This window comes from Diprion similis, chromosome 7, assembly GCF_021155765.1.
Source record: "Diprion similis isolate iyDipSimi1 chromosome 7, iyDipSimi1.1, whole genome shotgun sequence".
Classification (NCBI taxonomy): domain Eukaryota; kingdom Metazoa; phylum Arthropoda; class Insecta; order Hymenoptera; family Diprionidae; genus Diprion; species Diprion similis.
Genome location: NC_060111.1, coordinates 1,660,733 through 1,677,116, shown reverse-complemented (window position 1 = coordinate 1,677,116; position 16,384 = coordinate 1,660,733). Strand labels below are relative to the sequence as shown.

Here is a 16,384-nt window from a genome sequence, read left to right as displayed (position 1 = left end):
ATGATTTATCCCAACAGTCGAGTTTCAGTATGCAGAGATATATTGTAAATAAATAATATTTATACACCGCGTACGTGTATATATAAATTATGTAAATATAAATATTATCGAACGTTACGATATTATCCGCAAATTCTTATCCATGCAGATGCGGATGAAACGCGGCGTAATCACCGGCTCATTATCCCGGTCTATTTACCCTCCGTGTCGGAGGCGCGACTGCGTTTGCTGCGGGAAAACTCGGGCGGGTTTTCGCAGCTCCGGTGGCCGGGCACTGAGGCCGTCGTTCGGCTGGGCGCGTGGGGTGCTCGACAACGACGTCGGCGTCCCGGAGCTCCGGGTGGGGGTTGCGCAGCGCGCCCGGCCGCCTCTCGTCTCCCCTCCACCCCACCCTCACCACCCCCGAAGCTCGCCCGGCCGCCGAGCACCCGGCTGCCGAAAACCGCCCCAACCAACCCCCAGAGCCACCCCAGGGCGCCAGCCAGGTCGAGCAGCGATCAGCATCGAGCCGAACTCTCCGGCTCGCCTTCGACGATGCTTGTGTTGGTGCCGTGCAAGCACAGAGCAGCCGCAACCTCGCTGTACCTGTTGGCGGCTTCGTAAAGCCTGCGGCTCCTATACGCCAGACTTTGGAGCGATTGACAGGTGCAGCTAAAACGCAACCCCCGAGCTGCAGTGAAGAAAAAACCCTCTCGACTCTCTCTCTCTTTCTCTCTCTTTCTTCTTTCACTAAGCAGATTGTAGTCAGTGGTTAACTTGTCAGTGCGGATCGTCCGAGGTTTCTGAAATATTGAAATCATCCCCTGTGCAACGGTCCAAAATTTTATTGGATGTGTTTTATAATCGAAATTGGATGGCTACGAAAAATTGCATCACATTTTCAGACTTTCCACGACCTGAATTCTGGTTTTTAGAAAACGTTTACCCAGTTCTATAGTAAAGTTACTAAAACCTGATTCATTCAGATTATTCACTCTGTATAAATATTGTATATTCGGTTTCAAATTCGATTCGAATTGAAAAAAAATATAATAATATCATTTCTAGACGAAAAAAATAGACTTCTGATACCTAAAAAAATAATTTTTTTATTCCCACGATAGGAAACTAATGCTTTCAATTTTTGCCATGACCAAGTTAATGAACCCCTGACAATTTCAAGTCTTCCAGATTTTTTCCGATGCGAGGCTAGTCCGTAATTATTTAATTACATTTTATTTTTTTCATTTTTTGCTAATCACACTTATTATTCTCTCTACAATGCTCTTTGTAGAATGATCAATTAACCGTTGTCGTTGGGTGAAATATAATTATCGCAGAGTTTTAACGGACGGTAAAATACCGACACACACACACACATATACACTAACAGAAAGAAAAAAATATCCCTGTTCTACACAAATACATATTTTTCAATCATTGCGCCGATGGTTTGTTTATTCGATATCCTAATCCGCCTGGGAATAAAGAATATATTATAAAAAATTAGAAATTAAAAAAAAAAAAAAACATTGCTCCACCCTCAGACTTCCTTTGCTGCAGGGTCAAGTTGAATGAACATGCAGGGCTGTCGGGGGTGTGATATTCCAGGATCGTATAACTATACGTCGGATTTATACGCGGAGTATTGTTACCCCCGGGGTTGAATTGACATCAGCCAAACGAAATGTTGAATTCGCAAGGCATGGTATATATATATATATATGTATATAAGCCAGTACGAAAGGCCACAATATTCAAATACCTGTATGGAAAACGATCGATGGAAATTCTTTGTGAAGAAAAGCCGCGATTTCTTTTTCTTCCATACTGATTTCGTTTCTTTATTTCTCTCGCTTTCGCCCCCCTCGCTTCAATTTTTCCCTCTCTTTCGCATCCCCCTTATCGTTGTTCCTCCACCGTACGCCGCGATACTACCCAGTCTACATTTTTCCCAGAAAATATTTACCTATACAGGATTTTCTGAAGATTTCGATGAGGTTTTTTCCTGGAGTCCTTTTCCTTTTTCCCTCTTCCTTATCTAATTGGATTCCTTTCTCTCTCCACGCGTACATCGACTGATCTCGTGCAGTTTTTTTCTTTCACTTCTTCCTCATGTCTATTCCCTCTTATTTTCATGGGCGGGGATTTTTTATTGAAGGCATTTCGCGAGAGCGAAATTCGTCCTGTTATTCCTTCGGGACGGCTCGCGCGGATGTGGGCGACGAGAGGCGGTCAGGCGGACAGAGGGGAAGGGGGAGGGGGAGGTTATGCCTGGTAACGTTTTCCCCCTTTGTATCAAACGCCTAATCTAATCGTCTCTCCTCTCGACGATCGAGGCGCTGTTATTTCGCAAATTACTAAATCAATGCTACCGAATAATATTATCCAGAATATGCGTACACATAGAATATATAAGCAAGGTATGTACCTATATATGTCCCATACCTTACAGCCAACACTTCATGCATATGCGGTGCGGATTTTCTCATTCCCATTAACATCTTCCGTATAATTCGGCAAATGGAATTACAACATTAATAATGCACACCTTAAGCATTACGCTTATACATCGGAGGTCTCAGACTGAGCAATTTCAATTGAGTCTCGAAGCCTTGTCTCGTTTTTTTTTTTTTTTTTTTTGGGCTCTCCACCATTTTTTTGCTGCGATACTCACATATTATTGTGATAAAGAGTACAAAAGTTGGTTTATTTTTTCGGTTCGATTTACTTCTTCATTTATTACTTTTATCCTCGTTCGAAATGCGACGAGGAGAATTGGTGCAAAAAAAAAAAAAAAAGACAAAAAAATGAGCGTCTAAGGTATTTATAATACACATTTTCAAAATCCAATCAATCGGCAGGGAGGAAAGGGGTTGGTAATATTTGATGACGTGTAACGTGGCTGGTACACAGATACGAACGTCTTGTATAATGTAAATTTATGAAACCCTTATACCTGAAGAGAGTTTGCAGGTTGCATGGGATATTTTAGCACAGAATTATAAATGACATTTAAAATATTTAAGGCGGATCTGGTCGAGGAGAGTGAGGATATCAGTTCTACGGATGGCAAATATATATCTTCGGTGGAAAGGAAAAAAAGGGAAGAAAAAAGTATAAAACTGGAGGGTAAAAAACGAGAAAAGGAAGAGAAAAAGGGGCCTCTGTATAAGTGGGCGTGGGCAAGTGAAGCGGTTGAGATTGATAGCCGGTGGAATGGCAAACCAACTTACGCCTGACGAAAGACGTCAAGTGTGTTTTTCCCGATAAAATTACCAAATTCCCGCATTTCACCGCTCTACGCCGCCGAAATATCTTCGAGTTAAGATATGAATGCGTGTATATGTATAGTTATACATACCTATAAAGCTAAACAACCTCATCAAACTTTGCATGAGAAGCGAAGAGTCTGTAGTGAACGTTGAAACCTATCGATAAATCCATGCATTGTTAAAAACGGAGCGTATTGGAAGAAAAGAGAGGCTAAATAAAAATGAAGCGAAATTTAAAAAGAGAAAAATCGATTTAACTTTTCTCGCAGAAAATGAAAAGCGTATAGAGTTACTCACTCTTACGCATTTTCGTAGTTTTTTTGTAAGGAATAATGGATATAGATTCTGTGTTATGGAAAGAGAAATGACAAGGTAACGAAGACTGGAAATTGCGAGGTGTGGTGTGGGTGTAAGATGAAAAAAAAAGAAAGAAACTTATTAAATGAAAATCGCTTGAGCGGCGATTATGTTGAAGCGGATATTACGTGATGGCTTTTGCAGCCTGCTACCCCTGAGATTAGGTCTTCAATTAGATCGCGATTGTTGGCCGACTCCGCATGGCAGCTAATTAGGGTTTGACATATGTCTATAGGTAGGGGAATGCACGATGTAGGGCTCGGCGAGCATGAGCGTTTTGATCGTGATCATCGTGAGCGTGCAGAAAAGTAGGTAGCGCGGTGATGCGGAAGAGGACGAAAAAGGAGAAGAAGAAGAAGAAGAAGAAAAAATAAGGGTGAAATTTTTCCCGGCTTGTTCTTGAAAGTTGATTACGTGATTGATGTTATCTACCGAGGCGTGCGAGTACATGTAAGTTTATATATATATTGCTGCAGCCTGGACATTCAGGAAAAATAGGAGAAACTTATTCCATTTAAGAAGGGATTTCAAAACTAAATTTATCCCGCACCCAAGGATAGCAGTTTTACGACAATCGGGTGATCTACGCCTCTCGGAAATCTGCCACCGTCGTTTCTTATGGATAAAGTTCATCTATGCATACGACGGATAAGTTTTGCACACAATTTTAGATGCGATTTGCGGGAATTGAGATTTTCAGTATTTTGAGAAATTTTTAAATTCAAAGGCTTAACCGCAACGGATCAATAAATATATGCCAGCTGTTATCGGGCTTAGCGTGACGTTTTACTGTTGCAAAGTTTCGCCCTTTGCACGCGAGACAATTGGAGAAAATGGAACTCTGGCCACAGTGTGAAAATTGGCTCAAAGTAAACGATACAACCGAGCTGGGTGGATAATTTAGACCCATTTTCGTGCGCCGGTAGAAATTTACGGGCTTGAAAATTTACAGACGATATTTGAGGTGCGCCGCGTGTTTAGACTTTATTAGTTACGGTGGTGCAGAGCCGGTTGCACGGAGCAAGGCGTTTGTTGGCGCCAATTTCGAAAATCGCACATTTACTCAGTTTACGTAGACGCAGCGGGTTTCACGACAATAATGCAGAAAATTCAACGTCACGGGGTAACGCAATATCGCGTTGTATGACGTAATAAAAACTCGGTTGCAGTTATAGAAGCAGAGTCGACTTTATTCGCTAATAGTGCGGAAACCCGATAGTGAGAAACCGCGGTGCACGCGATACAACGTTATCACGATTTACGATATCGGACAAGTTGCGGATTCTTTCCCTCGGTTTTTCTCCACGTTTTTCACCCACCGTTTCGTCTGATTGCAAACATCTAATACTCGGGGTACTCCGGTAGTGAGAATTAACCGAGGGCGTTTGACGTGGGCGCATCAAGCAATCAGCCGTAGTAATGAGCGGTGGTGATCCAGTTGTTTAATTGAGCGAATGTAGAACGCGGGTTAAAATGAACGAGACAGTTTACGGAGAAATCCTGAACGTAAGGCAGTTGGGGATTACCCGGAATCTCTGCTCAAACGATACACACCAACGCAAGATACATGCATAGATAAGACACGTTAGATATGAGGGTAATTAGATCCTCTTAATGAGTAATGGGCTATTAGCGAATTCGCAGCGCTGCGCACACACAAGTAATATCGCAGGATGTACGTGCAGCATCGACAGCCGCAACACGCGCGTTCCAAGTTGAAGGGCCTTTTCAGATGAGAAACCTGGTTTAGCGGTACAGGAATGCGAAATGATGGATTGCGGTTGAACTTTGGCGTCCTGGGGGAACTATTTTTCATCAATTTCATTTACAATTTTTATAGCTAGTCTAAGCTCTATTTAAACACCTAACGTATCACCGGTATCATGTTCCGTATCCGTACATCGGCCCTTCCGCATAAGCTCTTTGCATGTCGCCAGAGTTTCGTCTTAACCGTCTACCGACTGGTTCCAGGTCGTCGTAGCATTTAGGAAACACACGATCTACGGCCGCTGTGGCTTCTTCCTTCGTTACATTTCTTGCCGCTATTACCGACATAAACGCCTTCATCTTGACACATTCCTGAATAAAGAATCATTTTGTCTAGATTGAAATTAAGCCGAGTTAACGTTGAAAGTAGTTATTCCCTCGGAATGTATGTATGTATGCAAATTTTATGCGCTAATGACTAGCGACGAAAAGAAAAATAGTAAGCCATCGGGAACCCATTAATGAACATTACAGTACACTGATTTTTAACACATACTCTGTGGGTTTGGCGTATGTTGATTGGTGAAGCGGTGCCTTCCATCCAAGCACTCATAAAACTGCAGTGCACGAGGTTTGCCGCTCTTATTTCCGTGCAGGCAAGGTGATCCAGGTTTTTGAAGTCTAAGTCATTCACGCACCAGTCGAACATGTGTATCATCTCATGGGCCATAACTCCACCGACTTTATTTTCCGATCGTGCTGTGTTTTGGCATACAACTATCTGAAATTAAACATTGTTTTGTTGTAATATTAGAAAACTCGTTAGTATAAGTTTCTTGTTACTTGTATGTACAACTTTCCAATTATTAATTAAGGAAATCAAATATCATTGCATACCTGGTTTGTTAATGGATCGTATCCTCCGGTTACAGAGACATCACACACCTCGCAAGAAATGTGTCTTCTGATATCGAAGGGGCTGGAAATTTTAGTTAAAGATTCAGCATCTTGTCATTATTTGATATAACGAAATAAACTTGGTATTTTGCTCGCCAATTCTATAATCAATTGCAACTATAAATAATATGTGATAAAACGTAGAATGGAACGGTTTATAAGTTACCATCCACTGCTGCTGAGGCTTTTCATCAGTAGTTTGATCAAGGGATCTGAAAAATTATATAACACTTTGAATAATTGATACATTCTGAGAAATAAAATTTGCTCATATATGGTAAGTGATTAATTAACTTTAGATTTTTAATCTGTGTACTAAATTCAATTGGCTAAAGAGATGCGTTGAAAGGAAAGAAGCGTGAAAACTTGTAAGAATAACATCATACGCTAGACATATGTATTTACGTACGCTTAACGACACAGGAGTAAACATTTCGCTCGCATTTTATTTTATCGAGCTCTTCCTTCCCTTCCATTCCAAATATTCGACGAGTCCATGTAGGTTTATATTTCGCCCCTTTTCTTTCAGGGTACAAATCGTAGCCCCAATTCTCGTCGTTGTTTGGGGAATTCTTTTCCGTTGACTTGCTGGGCTCAGGTCCTTTGGTCGGTTTTGAATCGTTGACTGAAGTCATTATCGAATAAATTTAAATCGGGGACAAATCGAATGCTCCAAACAATTTCTGTACTTATTTATCCAACCGATCATCGGTTCTCAACTTAGTGAGCTTAAACCGGCACCAATCAACTCGTTTCCAATTCTCAAATCAACGAAATTTGTAGGTTATGAGTCCTCATGTGCTAGGAACCGCCATCGATGCAATATAAAAATGTGAAGTACGCACTTGAAGAGAAAACTCGATTCGAAACCGAGCGAAGCTATTGGCCGGATCCAACGGAAGAACCAATGACGAGTCCTGCTCTCATGTTCTGTAATTATATTCGAGTCGCGTATCTAGATAGATATCTTTTACTTTATGGTCTTCACATTATTTAGCAGATTCGGGTTATGTCAAATCTCTGTTTATTGAGTTTGGAATTCGACGAAGTTTGGGTAACAACGTTTGTACCGTCAGTGGATTCTAGTTCTTGAAATTTTCTATCGTAAAAGAATTTCAACGGATATCTTGAGGTATAATCTGGTTACTTGCAATCATTGTAGCAGTTTTGACAATTTTTTTTTTAAGGTTATGGGCCAGCCATGACTTCAATTAGCGTTCCTAGAATCAATATCACGCCTGTACATTCATAATTTCGTGATTTATTGTTAAATAACAACTTTTATTGATATAATTATTTTACAGCTACTTGGTATTCGAATTGGATTAAGAGAGCAACGATGGCGCATTACAAGGGAGCGGCCAGCGAAGCTGGCCGAGCGATGCAGCTGATGAAGAAGCGAGAGATAGCCCAACAGGAGATAGAATTGCGGAAAAAGAAGATAGAGGATGATCTAAAGATCGATAACATAGAAAATAAATTTGCCAGTCATTACGATGCCGTGGAGCAGCAACTAAAGACGTCAACGATCGGTCTGGTGACATTGAACGAGATGAAGGCTAAACAGGAAAATATAGTAAAAGAACGCGAGAGAAAATTGGCACAGAAAGAAAGGGAGAAGGAGCAGGAAAAGGAACGGGCGCTGGCAGCCAAGCAGGCGGAGAAGAATAAGCAGAAAAGGCAGATCCAAGCTTTGTCGTTTGACCTGAACGAAGACGAGGATGAAGGAGAGGATTCCGGGGCTGAGTCTGACGCTAAATCCGAGACTTCGGTTGCCTCTAATCAGTCCAAGGGTATCGACGATAAATTGGCAATTCCTCTGCCTAAGAAGATTAAGAAAAATCCTGACGTCGACACGAGTTTTTTGCCGGACAGAGAAAGGGAAGAGGAGGAAAACAGACTGAGGGAAGAACTGCGCCAAGAATGGGCGACCAAACAAAATGTGCTCAAGGAAGAGGAGATCGAAATTACTTTCAGCTATTGGGACGGTTCTGGGCACAGAAGAAGCGTTGTCATGAAGAAAGGTAGAGGTCTTTGATCGTTGCTGCGTATTTTTGATTCTAACGAATTCGCCCAAATCATCTTATCGGTTATTATAAATTTATGCGAGTAATTGAGTCCAAGAAACTTGACTATTCCCATACTAATTAGCATTAGTTTACACTGTATGCAGGTAACTCGATATATCAGTTGCTTCAACGATGCCTAGAAGTTTTGAGAAGAGAATTTAGCGAGTTAAAGACAGTCATGGCTGACCAGCTGATGTACGTCAAAGAAGACTTGATTTTACCCCATCATTATACTTTCTACGATTTCATAGTGACTAAGGTAACAGCATTATTATATTTTTTCCTCTTAAATAACGAAAAACTTCTGTAAAAAGGCTTACAAATTGTTTCACTCTACAGGCTAGAGGAAAAAGCGGTCCTCTGTTTACATTCGACGTTCATGACGACGTTAGAATGATGCACGACGCCTCAGTTGAGACGGAAGAATCTCACGCTGGAAAAGTTTTATTGAGGTAATCTGACCATCTTTATTTTTTCTTTTCGTTTTCGAAGTTTCTAGTATTGATTATATTATTATATCGTGTTAAATTTCTTTTCAGATCATGGTACGAGAGAAATAAGCACATTTTCCCAGCCAGTAGATGGGAACCGTATGATCCAACGAAAAGTTACGACAAATATACAGTTTCAGATAAAAATAAAAAGAAAGACAAAGTCTGAGGATCGGATAGACAATGAGTCAGCGGTATTATCCAGTTAGATAAATTGAACACCACCACCATCGACGGATCCTTATCAAAGTTGCGAAAACTTGAGTGATTTTTGTAGCAGTGAATATAACGGAACAATTATTTAATAAACAAACAACCAATTCGAGCTACAACGAAGTTGTATAAACGTAATTTATCACGAATAATGAATTTTAAAATCAATCGTTTAAATAAACATTGCGAAATCCTATAATTATCATCATTTACACACCAACACGCGAAAACGTTCCGTCGTAAAATCAGTCACATAACTTGCTTCAATTCAAATGAACATAAATCGTTCAAATTCACGATAGTTTTAAGTCGCATTCTCGTTCTTCTCGTCTTTGCTGTTTGGTTCATCAACGTCGTCGATCGGATGTTTAAACTGAAAGAGCGGCATCGTCGCTCTGGCTTCCTTGACTAACTCGCTAATCACCGCCCTCGATATTGTCGGAGTTTCGCTGACGTTTTCCGAAGAAATATGATTTTCCGGAAGCTCGTCGGTCCCGTAATCGGAAAATTCGGTGGAAAACCGAGAAACGGAATTTCGAGAACTGCCGGATTCTCGCTCGGCGTAAAACTCGTCGATCAAGCGTCGTATTTCACCTTCGGATATCGGATGTATTATCTGTTGTTTAGAAGCATTAATATTCCGGTTAGAATTTCAGGAAATTACACTTTATACAATTAATTTTCCTCGATATAATTACTCGGCGCAAAACCTTTTATTATCGAGTTACGGATAATACCTGAGTACCAGACTCCGCCAAAGTTCGTAACGAGTTGAGGACAACTTGTTCCTTCACAACTAGAATTTCATCCCGCGTGTAAGCTCGCTGATCTTCCTCGGACTTCCGGTACGATTCGGAGTTAATGTTCTTTCGAAAAATGACAATAAAAATAAAATTTACGAGTCTAATTATCGTTGATATAGCTGGTGAAAGTGCAACGTACTGCGATTTGCTCGGTCAAATTTTTCAGAAGCTCATCAGCCTCCTTTTCGATCGTGTAAGGCGTGGAAGATGCAACTGTGGAAAAACTGGCAGCAGTGCTTCGCTGATCCTCCTCTTCGTCCGAGCTTTCGACAAGTTCTTCGAGTCGTTTTTTTTCCTCGTCTGTTATGGCGAGACTTCCCATGGCTCTCGAAGCCAACTAACGATAATGTCGGATCAGGTTTAGTGAGATCATTGGACTTTCCGTACGACGAAAGTAAAATAAGAAGAAATTCGTCCCTGCAAGCTCACTTCTATGTTTCTTTCGATGAAATTCTCCCTCCGTTTCTCGATGCTCTTTAATTTTTCCTCGAGTTTCTCCCTCCTCGATTTCCGCGATTCTCCGTCATCTCCGGGAGCTGCAAGATCCTCCACGTTATCCTCCATTTCCGGTTGATAAACTGTTCGAACCGTGACACCGTCGATTTCTTCACCTTCTTCATTGTTTAAAGAATCGAAAAAGTGCAAAACAGTTACAACTAACGAACCTTGCAATAATTCACCAACAATTACGTAGTAAATAATTTTCTCTCTCTCTCTCGCTAAATGTTGAATTTGCACCTTTGTCACGTTCCATTTCCGTCGAATCAATAAGCTTGAAAAAGTCCATCGAATTTTCAGCAAGTTTTCCAGTTTCCGGTGCTCTGAGATTTTGAAGCTTTCGTAATATCTTGCGATTCAATATTTGTTCTCGATAAGTTTCCTCGGCAGCTTTCTATATTGTTTATATATTATTCAAACGATAAATAATAACTTTTCCGTTTTAATTTTCCTTTCTTTCGATGCAATTATACCTAACAACAGCGTTATACTGTACAAAGAGATCCGTCCTCTGCCATGGATTTGATATTATAGCTCTTACAGTTAAATCATTAACTTCCGCCGGTTGCCAGTAGTTACAAACACACATGTAAGTATAATAACTGTACATAAAACCGAGGATCAATAAATAAAGAAAGGAAAAAAAATAAAAACAAAAAACACACGCATACGCATAAACACAGGTATTATACGTAACACCGAATTACGCGTAGATTATACCTTGAGTTTTTCATTCAGTTTATCGATACAGCCGTCGAGCCGACTGATATTAAAAATTTCCTTTTCAATCGCCGAGTCGTTTCTCACGGCGTTTGACCAACGGGAAAGGTCGTCCTCGCTAAACAAGGAAATGTCCCAGTTTCCGACGCAGTTAATCTGACTTTCGCTCTTAGCCGTATTCGAATCACCGTCAATTTCGCGGTTCGCCGGTGAATCCAAGGACTCCTTCAGCTCCGAAACGGCGTCCAGGATGCCGCGATATTCGATCTGGAGTTCCCGGAGTTCGGCGACCGAATCTTCTAGTGTAAAAGAGTTTTTCACAGTCTGAAATTGCGGTGGAAAAAAACAGCGAAGAGATCGGATCTGCGAGTAAAATTCGATCGATACACAATCACTCGAGTCGATTCGAATTTTGAAAACGCCTATTTCGCGTCCATCGCATTTCCGCTCGTCACGTTTGGCAACACGATGCTACCTCGCTTTGGTCTCCACGATATTTCCTCCTCGTCCTCTCCTTCGTCCTGAATCGCGTCCTCCTTCATGGCGAGGTCCGTTTCCGGTAAAGACGATGCTTTATCCTCGCAGGAAGTCGTCGACTCGAAGGCGACGATCTCCGTTTCCTCGCTCCTCACTTTCGACGGAACTGCGACCCGCGCTAACCGCGAAAGACTCGGATGACCCCACCGAGGTCGGGCATTTCCTCGAGCATTTCCTCCGCACCTTGGTACTTCCGGATCAGAGACTGCTGTCCGTTGATCGTCCTCGTCGTCGCTACTTCCTTCCGTATAAAGCTCCTCACCGGATATCCAGTGCTCCTCTTCGTCCTGGCGAAAAAGGAATAATTCTAATTTATTGCATCGTTTAAAATAACTTTAATATTGTAGATATCATTTTTGTCTCCTCAAGACTACGATTATTATTACACGAATGCTGCTGTTTTAACTAAAGCGATAAAGCTCAGCGCTATATTTGTCCTACAACCTTTAGTGGCATTTCTCTATAATACAGGTATAGCATGTGGGCAGAATATTCACTTTTGCCCTTTGGACGACCACCCTCGATCGACTGGGGTTGATAATTATATCCATCGCATAAACGCTCAAACGTTGTTATATAATTTTCCGGAAATAATTGTGGAAAGTCCGATTTAGAAATTAACTGGAATATTCGAGTTACTGTGTTTCCTAAATAGAATTCAAATTGTCGACATTTTTTTTTGTTCATACGTCATAAGTTTATCCTCTGAATATTGCGAATATGACCCTTCCTCACCTCTCTTTTGAGTCTTTCGATCTGAATCTGCGTCAGAGCTGAAGTCGAACAGAACCGATGTCTTATGGAGCTGGGACTTTCCTGCAGAGAGTCGTTGGACATGTCGTATTTACCTGTAGAATAACATCGGTGAACGAAAATTATGTAACGTCGTTTAGTAAAACGATGATGGGCGGGGGTATCGTACATCTATAATATACAGGCCAAGTGTATTATATCCACTTTGCTATTATTACGTAGAATACACGATACATAAACCGACGCGTGACTGTGTAACGTGTAACGCGGAGTTACGTGGACGTAGTTATAATGGATCAGACCGCGAATTATAATAACAGTAAAATGAGTATACGAGGCAAAAGAAAGATAAGAGAGATAAAAAAAAAAAAAAGGAAAATATAATACCCATTACGTTTTTATTCTCGAGGTTTGCAAACTCTCGGAATTTGTAACATTATTATGTATGTATATACATATACGTGTATCTCTGTTTTTGTATACAATATACTTATTATAACCCGCGTCATATGCATATTTCAACCTTGGTCGCTATTGCCAAATGTCATACTTTAATTTTAGCATTATATACCTACCTAGCGCTCGAAAGTAGCTCGGAAAATTTCAATCCATTATACAGCAAACGAATATATCGTTGAATTATAACAGATATCGTGAGTAATTTATACGATAATAATATAGATACATACGCGGTTACGGTGGCCCGTGGAATTGCGCTAATTTTTATCGCATGAGATTTTGAACCGCAATTAATTGAATATAACCATACAGCCAAGGGTATGATTATGTCGGTAAAACCGGTATAATTATATAATTATACCTGTAATTATAGTAGTTTACGCGAGTGGAAGCAAACCGATGTATTACCGATTCAGCGCTGTTTCACGAAACAAAAAAAACAACCATTAGAGCCAATTTGTTCAGCAAATACAGCGAGCGCGGTTCTGAAATCTCACTCTATACGATATTATATCGTAAACACGTATGCACCTGAATGCACGCGTGCATTACAAGAAGTACGAATGCGTCACTTTAAATCTGTATGCAATTACGCGTCCCGTTTCTCTTTCTCCCTCTCTTTCTACGATAAAATATACAAACAAGAAAATTTGTTGAAAACCGCAGCTGCAGGAAAAAAAAGCAATAAATACAATCGAAAGATTATACAGAGAATTTAAAAAAACACGTGATAAATATAGTTATACGTATGTAACGTAAAATGATTTTTTTTTCATAGAGATCGTAAAGATTTTCAATACATATACATAATAAACAAAGAAAGAAAGAAAGAGAGGATAAGAAGATCTTTATCGTTTTATAAATAATTTTTAATCTCCAGGAAAAGGAAACGTCAAAGAAACTCACCAGCTTATTATCTTCATCAGAGTGCAGATGTTTTTATTACAATAATAAAAAGACGGCGAAAAAAATGCGTTTCAAAAAGTTTCTCCGCGTTCCAGACTTATAGACACGAGAGGCTCCGTGCCCAGCCGAGGAATCGCGCTGAATAAGAATACTATATGTATAGTATAAATAAAACAGCTAGCGCACTGGAAGCAGAGGAGACAGCGACACTGACTTTGCGATGGTGGTGGTAGATCATCCACTTCGTCGTCTCCACACACGTGGCGCGGGAACAATTTTACAGCTCGGTCACTTTTCCGGCCTGAATTACCTATACCGCGTGCTTGCAGTTGATCACATGAGGCTTTTACACATCGTCGTTGCAATATATGCGGAGAATCCTACTTACCGACCGCGCTGGAAGGATCACACCACTATGTTACCGACTGATCCTTTGATTCTGCGCGAAACGCTCGATATGTTCTTACGCGCTTTGTGTAAATACGTACAAAATAAATATATATCCGTAACGCACGTACGGTGGACTCTTCGTAACTTACTACTTTCGGGACACAGCTTTTTCGCAACTCAAAACGAAGTAATGCTGCGTGTTTTATAGATCCACCTTTTGTCGATCATACAGTGTCTAATTTTTTTTTTTTTTTTTTGTTTTTCGTGTACAAATACGTACAGTTTTTCAATTACTCATTATTAGCGTTGGTAATTTAACGACTGCCTGTTTACGTAAGAAAGTTTAAACGAAGTTTGTCAGATTTATTTAAACTCAGCACTACGTTGTTACGCATGTATTTACGAATACATTTTTTTCCATGGTTTCAAGGTTCATATTTGCCGCAGTCGTAATTAGAGACAGTGCATGTAGATTTTATTAGATTAAACACGTGTAATTGTACTTTGTCACGGAATACGGTGTACATGTATATTTAATGGCTGCTAATCTGGCCATTTAATCGTTTCTATGACTAAATACGATGATTTTAAACGGATAGTCGGGGATCAGAATTGTGTTTTATACAAATTTTCGTTACGAGAGTAAGTAGATGGAAGTTGAAGGGAAAAAATTGCTGATAATTACAGAGACGGAGATTTGACTGACTTGGGGTCCATGTACGTGATGTTTTCGGGGAAATGATCCATAATAATAAACTTTTTTTCGTTCGGCTGATTGAGAGCGTCCAAAAAACCGAACCAATAGATTACCAGCCCAGGTCCAAATCTATTCCAATAACTTAAAAATTGTTCTTTTATGTACTTTTTGTGGACATCCTCGTTTCCAAAGAGAGCCTTAGACTCTATCCAGTTTATCACAAAGCCGTTCACCGCAACTGGCACTTCTAGCTTGATATCAGGTGTCTTATCGTACCCTCGTAAGCGCAGGTGATCCTCGTCGAGGAAGGCGATGTTACGCTCTGATACATAGTTCTGTAACTTCACTTCGTACTCTTGTCCTACGGAACTGAAAATAAATATCAACAGTTTCGTCAAGATTCTTCGAAAGGCCTTGTTTTCAATATTCAAATGGAAAGCCGTCGACTCACTGCTTGACTGCATCTGAAATCGGACCATACTGATCGTCGTAGATGATGCACTGAAAATATGAAGAGAGATTCAAGAGTATAAATTTTTAAATTTAGACTAGTTACTGAATTTTGGAACAAGATAACTATATTACCAAGTAAATTTCATAAGCTAGGTCCTTGTCTTCGATGAGCGTTGTGTCTCGCAAGAGTTTGGTGATTTCGGATCTTGAAGCTGAAAAGCAGAGCAGACATCAGTGCAAAATTAACATACGAAAACCAAATTTATGTTTGTTTGAAATTTTGAGAAAAATATATCGTACTGGTTAGCTTGTTTTGTTCGCAATGATTTTCCAATATAATTCTAGCAAGCAGTGCTGGGGACAATCCAGTCTCTTCTGACATTCGAACTAAGACTCCGATCGGCTCCCCGTGACTTATGGCCTTGGTGTATCTGTGCATTCGATGAATTGATGTAAATTACATATCGCAGACAGTTGATTGTTGAGTTTCACGAACAGGAATTTGATATTTATACTATTTTCCGACGCTTACCTTTCATAATATTCTTTGCCTTGACTGCACAGTTTAGCGTGACTAAACTTCATTCGCCGTCTTACTTCAAGAGCCAAAATACTGCTCAAAGTATCCGGAGAAATGCTAGAAAGTACATAACAATGTGATAGAGTTGTTGGATAAGGAATGAAGATAGAAAAATAAGGCTAAGATTATACTTACTCAGGGAAAGTCTCTCTCAACATTTTATCACAATCTTTAGACATCCCCTTAAACTGTCTGATACTCTTCATTATGTTTTCGTAAATATTTTGTTTCATTTTCAATAGCAATTCAATTTCAACAAGCAGGCATTTGTCAGTTATTCACGATGCAGCCGCCATGACACAACAAAAGCACGAAGCATTGCGCCATCGATAAAATAGTTCATGAAACGATCTTCAGTCATAGAACTTATAAAAAATTATCTGGCATGCGTTCCGAAATTAGCTGGCAGCTCTAAAAACTCCCTAGAACAGAGGCAGCGCTAGTCACAAACTCCGCAGCGTAAAAGAGATAAAAGATCGCTGTCAGTACTGGAATCTAATTTCAGAATACAACCGCTGCTGTCAAGAATCTTTTATCTTT

The 16,384-nt window shown here is 40.2% G+C and overlaps 5 protein-coding genes across 7 annotated transcripts; 1 reads left to right on the top strand and 4 right to left on the bottom strand.

Moving 5' to 3' along the window:
• Positions 1-5,392: 5,392 nt before the first annotated feature.
• On the bottom strand, positions 5,393-7,162 carry LOC124408246 (mitochondrial inner membrane protease ATP23 homolog). The gene is made up of 5 exons (XM_046885022.1): positions 6,685-7,162; positions 6,442-6,487; positions 6,216-6,297; positions 5,875-6,099; positions 5,393-5,690 (listed from the first exon to the last, which is right to left on the bottom strand). The coding sequence occupies exons 1-5, from the start codon at positions 6,908-6,910 to the stop codon at positions 5,493-5,495; spliced, it is 777 nt and encodes a 258-aa protein (XP_046740978.1). The 5' UTR covers positions 6,911-7,162; the 3' UTR covers positions 5,393-5,492.
• A 91-nt stretch (positions 7,163-7,253) lies between these two features.
• On the top strand, positions 7,254-9,247 carry LOC124408243 (protein FAM50 homolog). 2 transcript variants are annotated; one of them, XM_046885018.1, is made up of 5 exons: positions 7,254-7,407; positions 7,580-8,299; positions 8,449-8,603; positions 8,684-8,796; positions 8,884-9,247. In XM_046885018.1, exons 2-5 carry the CDS (start codon positions 7,615-7,617, stop codon positions 9,002-9,004), a joined length of 1,074 nt encoding a protein of 357 aa, XP_046740974.1. In that variant the 5' UTR covers positions 7,254-7,407; positions 7,580-7,614; the 3' UTR covers positions 9,005-9,247. The 2 variants fall into 2 exon arrangements, with proteins under 2 accessions (XP_046740974.1, XP_046740975.1); XM_046885019.1 differs by having other exon boundaries at positions 7,389-7,407; positions 7,569-8,299.
• Positions 9,122-10,173, bottom strand: LOC124408247. The gene is made up of 3 exons (XM_046885023.1): positions 9,991-10,173; positions 9,786-9,914; positions 9,122-9,664 (listed from the first exon to the last, which is right to left on the bottom strand). The coding sequence occupies exons 1-3, from the start codon at positions 10,171-10,173 to the stop codon at positions 9,353-9,355; spliced, it is 624 nt and encodes a 207-aa protein (XP_046740979.1). The 3' UTR covers positions 9,122-9,352.
• On the bottom strand, positions 10,147-14,097 carry LOC124408248. Its single transcript, XM_046885024.1, has 3 exons — positions 13,725-14,097; positions 12,342-12,454; positions 10,147-11,893 (listed from the first exon to the last, which is right to left on the bottom strand). Exons 2-3 carry the CDS (start codon positions 12,441-12,443, stop codon positions 11,492-11,494), a joined length of 504 nt encoding a protein of 167 aa, XP_046740980.1. The 5' UTR covers positions 12,444-12,454; positions 13,725-14,097; the 3' UTR covers positions 10,147-11,491.
• Positions 14,098-14,532: 435 nt separating this feature from the next.
• Positions 14,533-16,137, bottom strand: LOC124408244 (CDAN1-interacting nuclease 1). 2 transcript variants are annotated; one of them, XM_046885020.1, is made up of 6 exons: positions 15,980-16,137; positions 15,797-15,901; positions 15,565-15,695; positions 15,397-15,476; positions 15,263-15,333; positions 14,533-15,180 (listed from the first exon to the last, which is right to left on the bottom strand). In XM_046885020.1, exons 1-6 carry the CDS (start codon positions 16,075-16,077, stop codon positions 14,796-14,798), a joined length of 870 nt encoding a protein of 289 aa, XP_046740976.1. In that variant the 5' UTR covers positions 16,078-16,137; the 3' UTR covers positions 14,533-14,795. The 2 variants fall into 2 exon arrangements, with proteins under 2 accessions (XP_046740976.1, XP_046740977.1); XM_046885021.1 differs by having other exon boundaries at positions 15,263-15,312; positions 15,980-16,136.
• Positions 16,138-16,384: the final 247 nt, after the last annotated feature.